The 14,571-nt window shown below is 35.0% G+C and overlaps 1 protein-coding gene across 4 annotated transcripts in view; it reads right to left on the minus strand.

Moving 5' to 3' along the window:
* Window positions 1-14,571, minus strand: part of LOC106623482 (MPN domain-containing protein CG4751) — a 263,160-nt gene that overhangs the window by 149,834 nt on the left and 98,755 nt on the right. For 2 of the 4 annotated variants that reach the window (XM_070106622.1, XM_070106623.1), the window contains one exon: window positions 2,719-2,780. The exons of 1 other annotated variant lie outside the window; for it this stretch is intronic. In XM_070106622.1, the coding sequence (XP_069962723.1) occupies window positions 2,719-2,780 (62 nt within the window). Of the gene's footprint in view, window positions 1-2,718; window positions 2,781-5,397; window positions 5,418-14,571 lie in introns of those variants that run through there. One more of the 4 variants, XM_070106626.1, reaches the window with a different exon arrangement.

Here is a 14,571-nt window from a genome sequence, read left to right on the forward strand (position 1 = left end):
CGTTGGAAATAGGTAAATAGAAATACATATAAGGAGCAAACTAAACTCATGCGTATACTAAGGAAAAATCCACTGAAACGGCATTAAGTTCAGTGGTACCAGAGATTAAAAAGTCTCTGGATATAAAAGAATATACCCTCGTAGGTTTCCTCAAGGAGGCGTGTTATCTCCACTTCTCTGAATCTTAACAATAAACATAATGTTGTTGCATCTGGAAAAGAAGCAGTTTCGGTTAGAGGCAAATTCCCGAATACGCTTACTAGCCTTATGCCAGCAATATTAAATGATATTAATCGATGGCTCGTATCATGCCAACGATGAGACTAATTTTGGACAGGAAACTGTCTTGGAAACCAAACTTGAAAGATATGGTAAAGAAAGCAGCTACACCACTTAACACGTGTGAAAAAATAGTGGGGCCCAGATAGGGATTAATGCCTCGGGTAGCTCACTGGCTCTACACAGCATTTGTAAGACCGATTATGACTTACGGTATATTGGTATGGTGGCCAATAGCGGAAAAGAAATACGCGGTAAGACGAATGGAAAGCATAGAGAAAGCAGCCAGTATTTGCATTAGTTGTAATTTTACACATGCCAACAGACTTGTTTTGCAAGCAAATGGCAGCAAAGTAGGCTCTTAGACTGAGGACAACTTCCCTACAAGTCGCCAGTAACAAGGGGAGTACTATGATACTTAGAAAGTTCCCGTTTATCCATAAGCCACGGATTTTCGAAATCCTACAGAGCTGAATCTAAATCCGGTCGCCAATATTGCCTTCCTAGAAGAGAGCGAAAGGGGCGAAATGGACAAGGACGCAGTAATAAAGTCAGGCGGCTTTAAGATCACTAAAGTATCCTAGGATTTCATCTAAGATTTCGAAAGAAAGAATCTCTTAGCGGATCTAACATCCTAGTTCCAGGACATAGTAATATTCCCGAGAACTGATAGATATTTAATCGACAAAGATATTATAAACATAGCTGAGTATCGGTGGAATCAATGCTTGACTTGCTCAACAAGCTGGCAAACGTGGCAAGGAATATGGGCCGCATATGCCGACTGTTGAAATACAAACTGAATGACATAATAACTGTAATAGGAGTACATACTAACAGGCCACTGTCTAACAGGAAGACATGCCAGTGGATTTGTAACGCCATATAACGACTATTGTAGAAGCTGTCAGGAGGTAGAAGACCATTAAACATCTTTTGTGTCGCTTCCCAAAGGCCTAGGTTTGTCGTAAGACAGCCACTCTAACTACCTACATCTCTCGACCTGAGCCAAAATGCTGAATTTGCAGTCTGAATTTACCGTCTTCCAAAAATGTTAAGTTTCCAGCTCTCTTAAGGAGCCTTAGCTGGTTTTTCTTTCTAATTAATGGCTGCTGCACTTTATGGTTTCGGCGATAAATTATTTGTCTAAATTGTACTGAATTTCAGTTAATAATTTAGTGGGCGACAGTGTAGGGAGTTCTTTTAAGGGTGTCTAAAATCTTGCAGCCGCTCATGGCTCACAAGAACTGGCGCTCGCGGGATGCCCATAGCTCAGTGCGAGATTGGAAGAGGCGAACCAAGCTCCGACGCGTTCAAGGTGAAATTGGGACGAGGTTGCTCTTTGTTACAAGCTCCTCGACTTTATGCAACACTCTTGACAAGCCAGTTTTCGTTTGTCAGTTAATTTTTAATTTAACCAAAGAGTTTTTATGGTCCTGAAAAAAATCACTTTAGTTTCTATTTTTTATTATAGGATTTGTACCTCAGCTTTAGTTTGAAAGATCGACAAACTAAAGTTTGTAAACATTTTTGGCACTTGCTATACCATTTCTGATAACAGTCGGTATATTTTCCTTTAGAATCACTGATGTGAATTTTTGCAAGAATTTAGACAATAGCTATCTTTGATTTGCTATTTCTATGCTCGCTAACTTTGCGCGCTGCTCTCTTACCAATAAATTTACATGTAAAAACAACAACAAAGTTATCGAGTTTAATTCATATAAGAGAGTATGCGTATACCTCATTAACCATATTTACTATTGTGAAATCAAATGGCAAGATTACCTACTTAAAAATTTAAATACAAGAATTAATTTTTGATTTTAAATACTTATATATAATTTTTAATAGAAAACAAAACAAAGGCGTTACCATAATGGTTTTTGACTCGGAAAGAAAAATGTTTCCATCAAAGAATCACAACATAGTTGCGCATGCGTCAGAAAACATGTTAGCCCAGGGTTTCACCGCAAGTACTGCCCCTGGTATAGTTTGTACGATTGGTTACTATCCAACGCTTGGCGAATTGAAGACAGCTGTTACAACAAAACCTTGTTGTAACAACATTTGTCCAATACAATTATATAGATAATGAGTTACAAAATCAGCATATTAGTATTTCTCTTAGACAATATTGACTTCCGCCGAGTTATATTGGAGGGGGAGTTGTGCAAGCCTGAAAAAATTTCCCTGTCATTGATTCGTCAAAATTGAAAGATTATTAAATATTTGGTAGCACTTAGCTCTACGGTACTTGTTTTCGCTAACAAAATGGAAGAATCTATGTATATATCTTATATGAGCAAGCGTTAGTCATCTGCGTTTTTTTTCTTACAACCTTTAAGCATTTCATACATTTATTTAAACAGAAACAGAATCATACATTAATTTATTTGAAATTATGCAAGATTCCAGCACTTTCGTCTCAAATCTTACCTCATAGTCATTGTCATCTTCACTATCAACATCTTTTTCTTCTAAAAGTGGACCTGATGCTTCTGGAAAATAATATTAAAATTTTTTATTATTATTTAAAAACCAATATTTTTATTTTCAGTTTAAGTAGGATATTCTGTCACCAGCAAAAAGTAAAACTAATTGTTAAAGCATTCCTAATTTTAAACAACTACTACTTTGCAATAATTTTTCCAACATACCAAGAACCAATAAAACTTATGATTCGATCTTCAAACCAATAATACCATAATTCATGACTTCTACTAAAATTATTAAACGTTTTCAATTCTAATTCCGTCAACTATTGGAATCTACAACAGCTCTTATTAACCCTTGTGAGCAGACCTAGGCACAGCTGTACCTATATAAACTTTAATCGTAAAAAAAGTTGGAAATCGATTCAGTGGAAATCTGAAATATCCTGATATCCCTGAATAATTTAGGTCCTCAAGAATAAATCAAAAGCATGCAATTCAATATTATGGCCAAGAATTTAGCTTTATTATTAAGATAAGGATTTGTCATTATGTTCTAATGATTTCGGGCAAGTTACCACCGGGGTTGGCTCGAAAAATTCGAGCCGAGAGGCCCAATTTTTGAAGCAATTCCCAATTTTTTAAGCAACTGGGGTCGTGTATAAAAAATTTCTGAAACCGGGGGTGAGTCCTTTAGCCCAGTAACTTTAAGCGGGGGATAGGGTGTCAAGGTAAAAAAAAGACTTTGTTTGCGAATTTTTTTCTTAAATATGGATTGAGTAATTTTATTCGGACCTTTTGTACATTATTGAGCATACTTTAGAAAATATAGGGTAATTTTTTTATGCAGGAATATTGAAGCTTAAGCCGGTAACAGAGCTTCCCCCAGAACGTCTTGACAAAAAAAAAAAAACAATTTGCGTTGTTCACCATAACTCGGCTGAATATTATCCGAAAAAAAAATCAAGAAAATTTAGTTAAATTATGATCAAATCTTCCACCTCAACGTTCTCTGGCAATTTTTTTTTCATTTAAAACTTTTTGGCGGCTATTTTAAGTGTAAACTGTTATTTTCCACTAAAAATTTCGCCATTTTGGGGGTGGAAAACACTCTTAATGTAAAAAAAAATTTTATATATATAAATAGGGGGCGGTATTTTATATGCCGAAAATGTGTATAAAGTTTAAAATGAATCGGTCAAGTAGTTTTGAAATGACAGTGAACACGGACTTTGAAAAAGTAGTTTTGAGAAAAACGCGTCTAAAGTTTATGAACTATTGGTTGGAGCGTTAAAGGCCAGGAGATTATTAAGACAATAACTTTAAGAGTATTGCTTCTATCGACCTAAATTTTTAAGGACATATTCTTGAAATGTTAAACAATAAGATAAGAGAAAAAAAATCGATTTTTCGAAAGTAAAAAACCCTTCCCCCCCTTTAAGTCCACTCGAAGAGGTCAGCGGTATACATACATCAGTGGTAGGACTAAAATGAATTCAACATTTTGGATGTTCTCCAGTAACTGCAACAAATATAACCCTGCTAAAAGTACCCGTTACTTATAAAATACAAGGTGCCTTCCAAAGTAAACAGAGATTTAAAAATTTAAATAAATTTTTTATCGGCAAAATCAATTAATTTTATTCAAAATAGTCTCCTTCTGCTTTAATACAGCTTTTTACATGGTCCAAAAGCATGTCGAACGAGTGTTTTTGCTCGTTGCCCGGTATGGCCGCCAGTATGCCGGTGCAAGCCTTTTGAAGGTCCTCCACGTCTGCATAACGCTTTCCTTTCATCGGCAAATGCATTTTTTCGAAAAGGTAGAAGTCGCACGGTGCCATATCAGGTGAATACGGGGAGTGGTTGATTGTTAAAATGTGATTTTTGGTCAAACAATCGTCCATAAGCGTCGATTGATAAGACGGCGCATTATCGTGCCACAAACGCCAACTTCCATCTTCGCGATATTCGGGCCGAACACGTCGAATACGGCGCACCAAACGCTTCAAAAATCCAAGGTAGAATACCGTTTTGGCCGGGTGGAACAAATTCTTTGTGAACAATACCCTTGGAATCATAAAAACAAACCAGCATTGTCTTTACTTTTAACTTCTCCAGGCGCGATTTTTTCGGTTTCGGCTCATTTCTCATTTATGTCCTCACGGCCACTTTGAAAACGTTGAAACCACTCGTGCACTCTGCTACGGGATAGGCAATCATCGCCAGAAACTTGTTTCATCAATTGAAACGTTTCGGTAAAAGTTTTACCAATTTTAAAACAAAATTTAATGTTGGCTCTTTGTTCGAAGCTCATTTTGCACCGATGACAAAACATACTGACACTTAAAACGCTATAACTTCACTTCCAATAGATGAAATGGCATGAAATTTTTACTGGAAGTTGACAAAGGATAGCAGATTCTAACGCACTAGTCGACATATAGATGGCGCCACTAGAGTTTACTTTGTTACTCTTTTTACTGTTTACTTGGAACGCACCTTGTAGTAATTGATGAAATTTATTCCCAACCCCAAATACAAAATTATTATTAATATTGATAATTGTTATATATTAAATTACAAGCAATTGAAACTAATGCGTATACTGATGTATTCTGTACATGATACAAAAAACACAAAGCAAATAAAATAACTTTTCAAAAACGAATGAATGAATGCTTACAAAAATTTTCGATCGAAATTTCTTTCCGTATCGATGTTGATAAAACAGTTTAATTATGGTAAAGCAGGTTATCGACGGAATTCAGGTTCATTCTAAAATGGCAAACCAAACTGAGTATAAATCAAGTAACAGCTGGTAAAAAGACCAACTCCGAATAAATGATTATCTCATTGAAACTTACGTATAAAAAACAGCCATTATCTTTATACTCTCGCAACATGTTGCTACAGAGTATAATAGCTTTGTTCACCAAACGGTATAACCTAAAACTAATCGAGTTAACTCGAACAAAGCTATTATACTCTGTAGCAACATGTTGCGAGAGTATAAAGATAATGGCTGTTTTTTATATTGTACGTAAGTTTCAATGAGGTAATCATTTTTTCGGAGTTGGTCTTTTTACCAGCTGTTACTTGATACAGAGTCATATACATACATACACCTGCGGCCACGCGGAACTTATCACTACACTTTCTTACATTTTTTGTCGGACTTGTTCGTTTTTTCCCGATTTTCTTAAATTTTTTTAAAGTGTTTTTAGTAAGCACATGTAAATTATATTATATTATCTAATTGATTACAGTCTTTAAGTTATTTCGTTTAATGAATAAAACACTAAATAGCTTTTCTTTGCTTATACATATTGCTTTTGAATTGACAACACGACTAAACTTTGTATTTCAATTTGAATAGATAAAAGAAAACATTAATTTTATTTATAGTATAAGTTACGCGATACGCGCCGCACTTTATTACTTGACATTGACGCCTACATCGCATATTATGTTGCAGCCTAGCCAAGCGCGGTGACCAGTCGCCTCCTTTCTAATTCTTACATTTTGGAATTCGTGATATCTTTCGAATGGAATGTCCGAATCGAAATACTCAAAAAGTTATACAAAGGTATTGAAAAAATGCTTAAATGTACTAATTTAAGATATAAAACTGTAACTTGGTATAGGGAATTGCAGTAGCAAGGGGTACCTGTTGGCTAAAATTTTTTAAAAAATGGGCGTGTCCCGCTTTCCAATAGGTTTAATGTACATGTATATTTCTTAAATCACTATAGCTACAATAACCAAATTTGCTCAAGACAAATTGTTTAAGAGCCCCTACCGACAGTGCGAAAAAGATGAAATCGGATTATAATCCCGCCATCTCCTCACATAACGATTTTGTTCCAAACTATTAAAACCGCGATAAATCAATAACTAAATGCTTCAGAGATATAAAATTATACACCCGAGATGGTACGAGAACGCTTTATAGGAGCCGGTATCAAATTTGAACGATGGGGATGGTTCCGCCCGCATTTAGGTGAAAAGCCATATCTCAGGACCTATTCAACCGATTTCAACCAAATTCGGTATATAATGTTAACCTGACATTCCTACGCCTATTTCCCATATATTATATAACACAATTTTAAATTCCATCTAATTCTTTCACCTTCCCGTATACAAATCAAGAACCAATCATTGTATCAGGATAAAACTTTGCACAACTAGTGCCCTCAAGGAATTTCATCTTACGCCCAAAAATTGTCGAAATCGGACTATAAATTTTCAAAAACCCAGACGTCGAATATGTGTACTCCAGTGCGTATAGCTGACTTTTTGCTGAAAATATCGGACAATCTGTCAGATATATTTTTAAAATTCGAAGAAAATGTTTCTTTGATAATTATATACCCTTGTGTCAAATATGAGTGGAATCGGATCAATATTTTCCTTAGCCTCTATATACCTAATATTAAGATTTTCGAACTTCCAGTTGACTTTATACCACACCCAATATATGTGTGGAAGTTATTTTAATCAAATTAAGAGACTGTGTTTTTTTAATAACAGTATATCTTTGTGCCAAAAATTAATATAATCGGGCGAAAAATTAGCTTAGCCTCCATGTAACTGAGATTCACGATTTTGAAACGTCCGGCTGACTCTATACATACCACACGTATATACTTACATATTTATAAAATTGCTTGAAAATAAGTCCTCAAGTATACCTGAGCAATATCACAAATTATTGCAATCAACCCCTCTTTTTCTTATTCTATTGAACCCTTTCGCTACATTTTTTAATATCGCCAACACACCTAAAGGTATTTAGCCGGTTTTTATCCGGGCAAGTGTATAAAATGTTCGATTACACCCGAACTTTCCCTTCCTTACTTATTTATTTTTATCTTATTAAAAAAAAGTACTTTTACGAAATTTGATAAAAAACTTACCTTCCCGTTTGATAAGATAAAAACAGGAATCACAAAAAATTGGTTATTTGAATTTTTTACATAAATGTTGAGGTTCACATAACCAAGTCTATATTAATAAGTTATATTTCCATTTCCATATATTTCCCTACAACTTTTTTCGATAGGACTCGTAGTAGGAGATATCTTTAACCCTTAAAAATTCAACCACGACCCTTCCCTTACCCATTATTTTCCCGAACTCAGATCGCCCTTAACACTAGAACTACGAAGATTTACCATATACCTATTTCAAATAGGTCTCTCTCTCTCTGAAAATTAGCAGCGTAAGAACAAAATAATCTATAATATTATTCTATACACAAATTTAATAAAAACAAGTAAGGAAGGGCTAAGTTCGGATGTAACTGAACATTTTATACTCTCGCAAAGTCAAATAGTATACTCGTTTGAGATTTCTTTGTGGATTGACTGATATTTTCAGTAGAAGGTCAACTATAGGCACTGGGGTCCACATATTTAGTACTTAGGGGCTTGAACAGTTTGGGTTCGATTTAGACAATTTTTAGTCACAAGGTGGCATACTTTAAACGTATTATTCACGCAAAGTTTTACCCCGATATACTCATTGTTGCTTGATTTGCATAGTAGAAAGTGAAAGAATCAGATGAAATGGAAAATGGTGTTATATGGGAAATAGGCGTGGTTGTAGTCCGATCTCGCCCATTTTTGCACTATAATATAGAAATATGAAAATAACGTTATGTACCGAATTTCGTTGAAATTGGTTAGGCAGATCTCAAGATATGGGTTTTCACCTAAAAGTGGGCTATGCCACGCCCACTGTCCAATTTTGAACGCGGTTCCTATATAGTCATCTCAAACCATCCTAGAGATAAATTTTAATGTCTTTGGCGTGTTTCGTGCTTGATTTATCGCGCTTTTAGTAGTTTTTAACAGTACCGTTATATGGGGACTGGGCGGAGTTGCCACCCGATTTCAATTATTTTCACACCGTCAATAGAAGTGCTAAGAACATTTGCTTCCAGTGAATTTTGTTATTATAGCATTAGCGGTTTAGGAGATATGCACATTAAACCTATTAGCGGCGGGACCACGCCCACTTTAAAAAAAAAAATTTAACTGCAGATGCCCCTCCCTATTGTGATCCTGTGTACCAAATAACAGTCTTGTATCTTATTGCGGAGCTTAGTTATGGCAATTTATTTGTTTTTGAATAATAGCGTTTTGTGGGCGTGGCAGTGGTCCGATTACGCCCATCTGCAATACCAACCGTCTCACGGTATCATGAAACATGTCTACCAAGTTTCTAAATTTTTACTCAAGTTAGAGCTTGTACGGAAGGACAGACGGACGGACAGACAGTCACCCGGATTTCAACTCGTCTCTTCATCCTGATCATTTATATATACATAACCCTATATCTAACTCGATTAGTTTAAGGTGATACAAACAACCGTTAGGTGAACAAAACTATTATACTCTGTAGCAACAGGTTGCGAGATTTCTATGGTTATGGCGAAAATGGGTAAAATCGAATTACAACTACGCCTATTTTCCATATAACACCATTTTAAATTCCACTTGATTCTTTCACTTTCCACTATGCAAATCAAGCAACAATGATTATATCGGCGTAAAACTTTGCGTGAATAATACGTTTAAAGTATGCCACCTTGTGATCAAAAATTATCTAAATCAAACCAAAACTGTTCAAGCCCCTAGGTACTGAATATGTGGACCCCAGTACCTATAGTTGACATTTTACCGTAAATATCGGCCATTGTGTAAGATATATAATTGAAATTCATATAGTAGAATAAATAAATGAAATTATCGATAATAGTATGTCTTTGTTTCAAAAATGGGTTGAATCGGATCAATATTTCTTGTAGCCCTGATATATCTAATATAAATAATGAAAAATGAGAGAGCGTGTTTTACTCATAACAAGATCAAATCGGGTGAAAATTTTCCTTAGCCCCCATGTAACTAATATCAGGATTTTCGAACATTCGTCTGACTTTACTCCATTTGATTGGTGATGGTATGTGAGGTACCTTAATGAAACAGTGGGAGCATTTTATTAGTCTGTGGCTTGTTAGTAGTATGTGGTATTGAAAAAAATTAATAAAATCGGGTTAATACTGCCCTAAAATTACATATACAATTTTTTTTTTTTTTTTTTGTTTTTTTTTTTTTTTGGTTTTAACCCAACGATTACCCTCCTCCCGCCCAACCGACGCGAGGGGCGCAATCCGCATACGTGCGGAATTAGCCGAGTCAGAAAAGGCAAGAGAGTTTTTTAAGTGTTGAGATCTAAAACTGCTCTGCTACAGAAACAAAAATTTCAACAGCTAAGATCTAAAGTTACAATATAATAAATTGTTACATTTTCATTTATTAAGAGAAAACAATAAAGTCTTTTTAATTTTGAAAAGTGAGCCAGATAAGTCAAATGTGCTGGAATGAGAATTAAAATCATCACATATACAGCGGAATGGTTCGTTTAGTTCAAAATTTGATCAACAGGATTTTAGAAGTAAAGGTCTAAACTGCCTCGAAAGGCGAACCGGGATATTAAATTTAATTTCAGACAGGAGAAAAGAACTGCAAACAGTTCCATTCAAAAGTTTCACTAAGAATAATATGCCAAGCATTTCCCTACGACTAGAAAGTGTAGGTAGATTAATAAGTTTTAAACGACTAGTGTATGGAGGTAGACTTACCCTAGCATCCCATCGGAAATGCGCTAAGGCGAAAAGTAAAAATTGTTTTTGAACCGACTCTAACTTGTCAGAATGGATTTGGTAGCTAGGGTTCCATACCACAGAGCCATATTCCAATATAGGTCTAACCAAAGTTGTATACAACAAACAACAAGAACAGAATCGGGCCAAGATTACTACCTTGCGGAACACCTGAAGAAACATTAATTGTATATGAAGGTGTATCCTCAAATATCACTCGTTGTGTTCTATTATAAAGATAGGAAGATACCAATTGAAGGAATCTTGGCTGAAAGCCCAGCAGATCAAGTTTATGTATGAGAATCGAGATATTTACTTTATCGAAAGCTTTGCTAAAGTCTTGTATATAACATCCGTAAACTTATGTTCCCTAAAACCCAATGAGACATGGTTTACAAATTCAAGTAAGTTTGTTATAGTCGAATTCCCTTTACGAAATCCATGCTGAGATGAGGAAATTAACGGAGAAATCGAAAAGGTTATATGGTCAGTGATGATAGCTTCAAAAAGTTTAGGTATAACTGATAGTTTTGCGATACCTCTATAGTTTTCAATGTTGGATCTAAATCCACTTTTATGCAAAGGGATTATAAATGACTGTTTCCATATTGCAGGAAATATACCGTGTTTAAGAGAGGAATTAAATATCCTTGTCAAAGGCAGGTAAATATATTTCGCACTATTTTTTAGGAAGCATGAGGGTATCATGTCTGGGCCATAACTAAAAGATGGTTTTAACTTATTTAAATTTAATAGGACGTCTTCTTCAGAAATAATTGGAGCGTTAATTAAAGTATTCGAACACAGCACTTGCTGATAAGAAAAAGTTTTGGAAGAATTATTACAGTAGTTTGACTTGAAAAATTCTGCAAACATATTGGATATAATATCATTGTCACTTGATAGATTTGTATTTCATTGCGGACGGAAATTTGGAAATCCTGCGTTTGGAGTTGACGAAATCATAAAACGATTTTGGATTACTTACAATATTTTTTTAACTTCCCGCTAAGAAAATTGAAAATTTTCTAAAAATCGGGAAGATATTGGTTTCACCCCATTTTGCAAAAATCGAGTTCTCAACAGATCTCGACGTTTTGAGGGTCGAGGAAGCTTCCCCGAACATTTCTACGATGATGTCCGTATGTCTGTATGTATGTGTGGATGTATGTGTGTGTGTGGATGTATGTGACCCTCTTATAACTTTTAAACGGCTCAACCGATTTGAATAAACTAAACGGCATTCCAAAGGGTTTCATTGCACTTGAATTTCGTGTGAGTTTGGACCCAATCGAACCAGTAGATTTTGAGAAATCTCAAAAATAATAAACGACTTGACCGATCGACACCAAAAACAAATCAGTTCTAAACCTTGAAAAAACACATCGTTTGCCGCAAACCGGGTCAAAATCGGTTGATTTACTTGCGAGATATCGAAAACGAAAAATTTCGAAGAGCTCAAAAGCAGTGAAAAAAGCGAAATTTGAACGTTAGCGTATGAAATTAGAGGGAAGTTGCAGGGATGGCCCTTGAGGCCAACCGTTTTCCACATTTTTTTTACTTTATTTAAGTAATTATTATAACATTTTTTGTTTACGTCAAAATATTGTCGACGCAATAGAGAATATTTAGAATAGTCGACAAGTGAACCGGTTTTTTTAAAATGTTGAAAGGCTCGAGTTTTTCTGTTTTTCAATTTATATAACTCTTTCGAAAACCACGGACTTATACTTTTGCTTTTATTAACAATTACTATTGGAACATACTTTTCAAATAATTTCATATTAATGTTATTAAAATGAGAGACACTCAATTCAATGTCACCATTATAATTAGGCCATGTTATTGTAGAATTCTGTTCTGTATTTAACTATTTAAAATTAGCTTTTGCACAGTTAAACCGAGTACAGAAGCACGAAGTTTGATGATTATTATCCCGTACAATGCCTGAGATTTCGACAGATATTTCCAAAGCAGGATGATATGAGTCCTCTGGTAGAACAAGAGGATTACTCTGAATAACGGAACACTTTGCAGAGCTATCAACGTATACTAAATCTAAGCATTTACCAAATTTATTCGGAATCAAATTAATTTGGTTCAGACCCAACTCGGACACCCACTGTCTAATTTTGAACGCGGTTCCTATTAAGTCATCTTATACCATATCAGAGATAAAATTTAATGTCTCTGGCGTGTCTAGTGCTTGATTTATCGCGCTTTTAGTAGTTTTTAACAGTACCGTTATATGGGGACTGGGCGGAGTTGCCACCCGCTTTCAACTATTTTCACACCGTCAATAGAAGTCCTAAAACCATTTGCTTCTAGTGAATTTTGTTATTATAGCATTAGCGGTTTAGGAGATATGCACATTAAACCTATTAGAGGCGGGACCACGCCCACTTTTTAAAAAAAAGTTTTAACTGCAGATGCCCCTCCCTAATGTGATCCTGAGTACCAAATAACAGTCTTGTATCTTATTGCGGAGCTTAGTTATGGCAAGTTATTTGTTTTTGATTAATGGCGTTTTGTGGGCGTGGCAGTGGTCCGATTACGCCCATCTGCAATACCAACCGTCTCACGGTACCAAGAAACATGTCTACCAAGTTTCATAAAGATATCTCAATTTTTACTCAAGTTAGAGCTTGCACGAGCGGACAGACGGACGGACGGACGGACAGACAGTCACCCGGATTTCAACTCGTCTCTTCATCCTGATCATTTATATATTTATATAACCCTATATCTAACTCGATTAGTTTTAGGTGATACAAACAACCGCTAGGTGAACAAAACTATTATACTCTGTAGCAACAGGTTGCGAGAGTATAAAAAGTAATATATTTACAACTATATATATAAAATATAGGCACTCAGCAAAACTTTACAAAAATCGCGTTACATGTATGCATGTACATATATGTATATGTACAAATGCCAATATAACTAAAAAGTATACGATCAAAACGGATTAGCATATACAAACATATGAAAATTAAAATTAACATACATAGGTATGCAGATATATATACATTTGTTGTTAAGAACAATTTTATTTTCGCGTTCCTTTTAAACAAATGTATATAGATACATATAATAAAAACGAATATACATACATACAAAATATACAAATTATTCGCGAGTGAAACGAATACCCAGTAAGCAATTTCGGCAATTTTTAAGATAATAATAATACGGACATACATTTTAATAAAATCTAAATTGACTTGTCCGATAAAAACAAAAAAATTATAACAGACTAATTTTACAATCAGTTTCAACAAAAAAAAAAAAAAATTTAACTACAGCTTTGGGCAGCAAACTAAAATTTTTTACTACAACCGTATTATAACAAATATTTAATACAAAACTATTTTAATAGCTAGTTAATAGCTTTCTTTTTTTATTTAAAGATTTATAAATGCAATCTGATAAATCAAAAGAGTTTAAACCACGAACACCTCTATCATTAGAAAGCACAAGGCACACCTGCAGAAGCTACACGCTCAAAGCAGGGTGCAAAACAAAAAAAGACCAAAGACAATTCACTGTCAAGGTTCATAACTGAAAGTGACAGTTTTATTAGATACTGCACACGGTTTTCGGCTTCGCCTATTAACGACAATACAGAATCAGTCCTAAGTTTAAAAATTCAAAGCATAGATAATATATTGGCACGCGTTCTGACAGCGTACGATACAATATCAGATACTGACGACGCTGAACTCCCAGAAAACATTAAAGCTTCGGCGTCAGCCAAATATGAAAACTGCCTCGATCAGTAGGAAACTACGAAAGCAATTATATTAGACCAAATAAATTTATTAAGTCCATGTAGAGCCACTCCTCCTCCGAGAGTAGTTACAAATCCAAAAGAAAACCTAGATAAGTACCAGCTTGTGATACTGAAGTTTTTCATGGAGGTTGCGATCAATGGCCGTTCTTTCGGGACATGTTCACTGCCGTGTATATCAACAATCCTAAACTTTCACGAGCACAAAAGCTGTACCATCTCAGGTACAAAACAAAAGGGGAAGCAGACAGTATTGTCAAGCGTTTCGCTTTGAATGACGAAAATTTTAATCTGGCTTGGGATGCACTGGTCGAAAGATACGAAAACGAAAGAGTATTGGTAGATAACCAAATAACTATTTTAATGAATTTACCAAAAATTCAACAAGAAACCAG

Source organism: Bactrocera oleae, chromosome 3, assembly GCF_042242935.1.
Source record: "Bactrocera oleae isolate idBacOlea1 chromosome 3, idBacOlea1, whole genome shotgun sequence".
In the NCBI taxonomy this organism is placed as follows: Eukaryota; Metazoa; Arthropoda; class Insecta; order Diptera; family Tephritidae; genus Bactrocera; species Bactrocera oleae.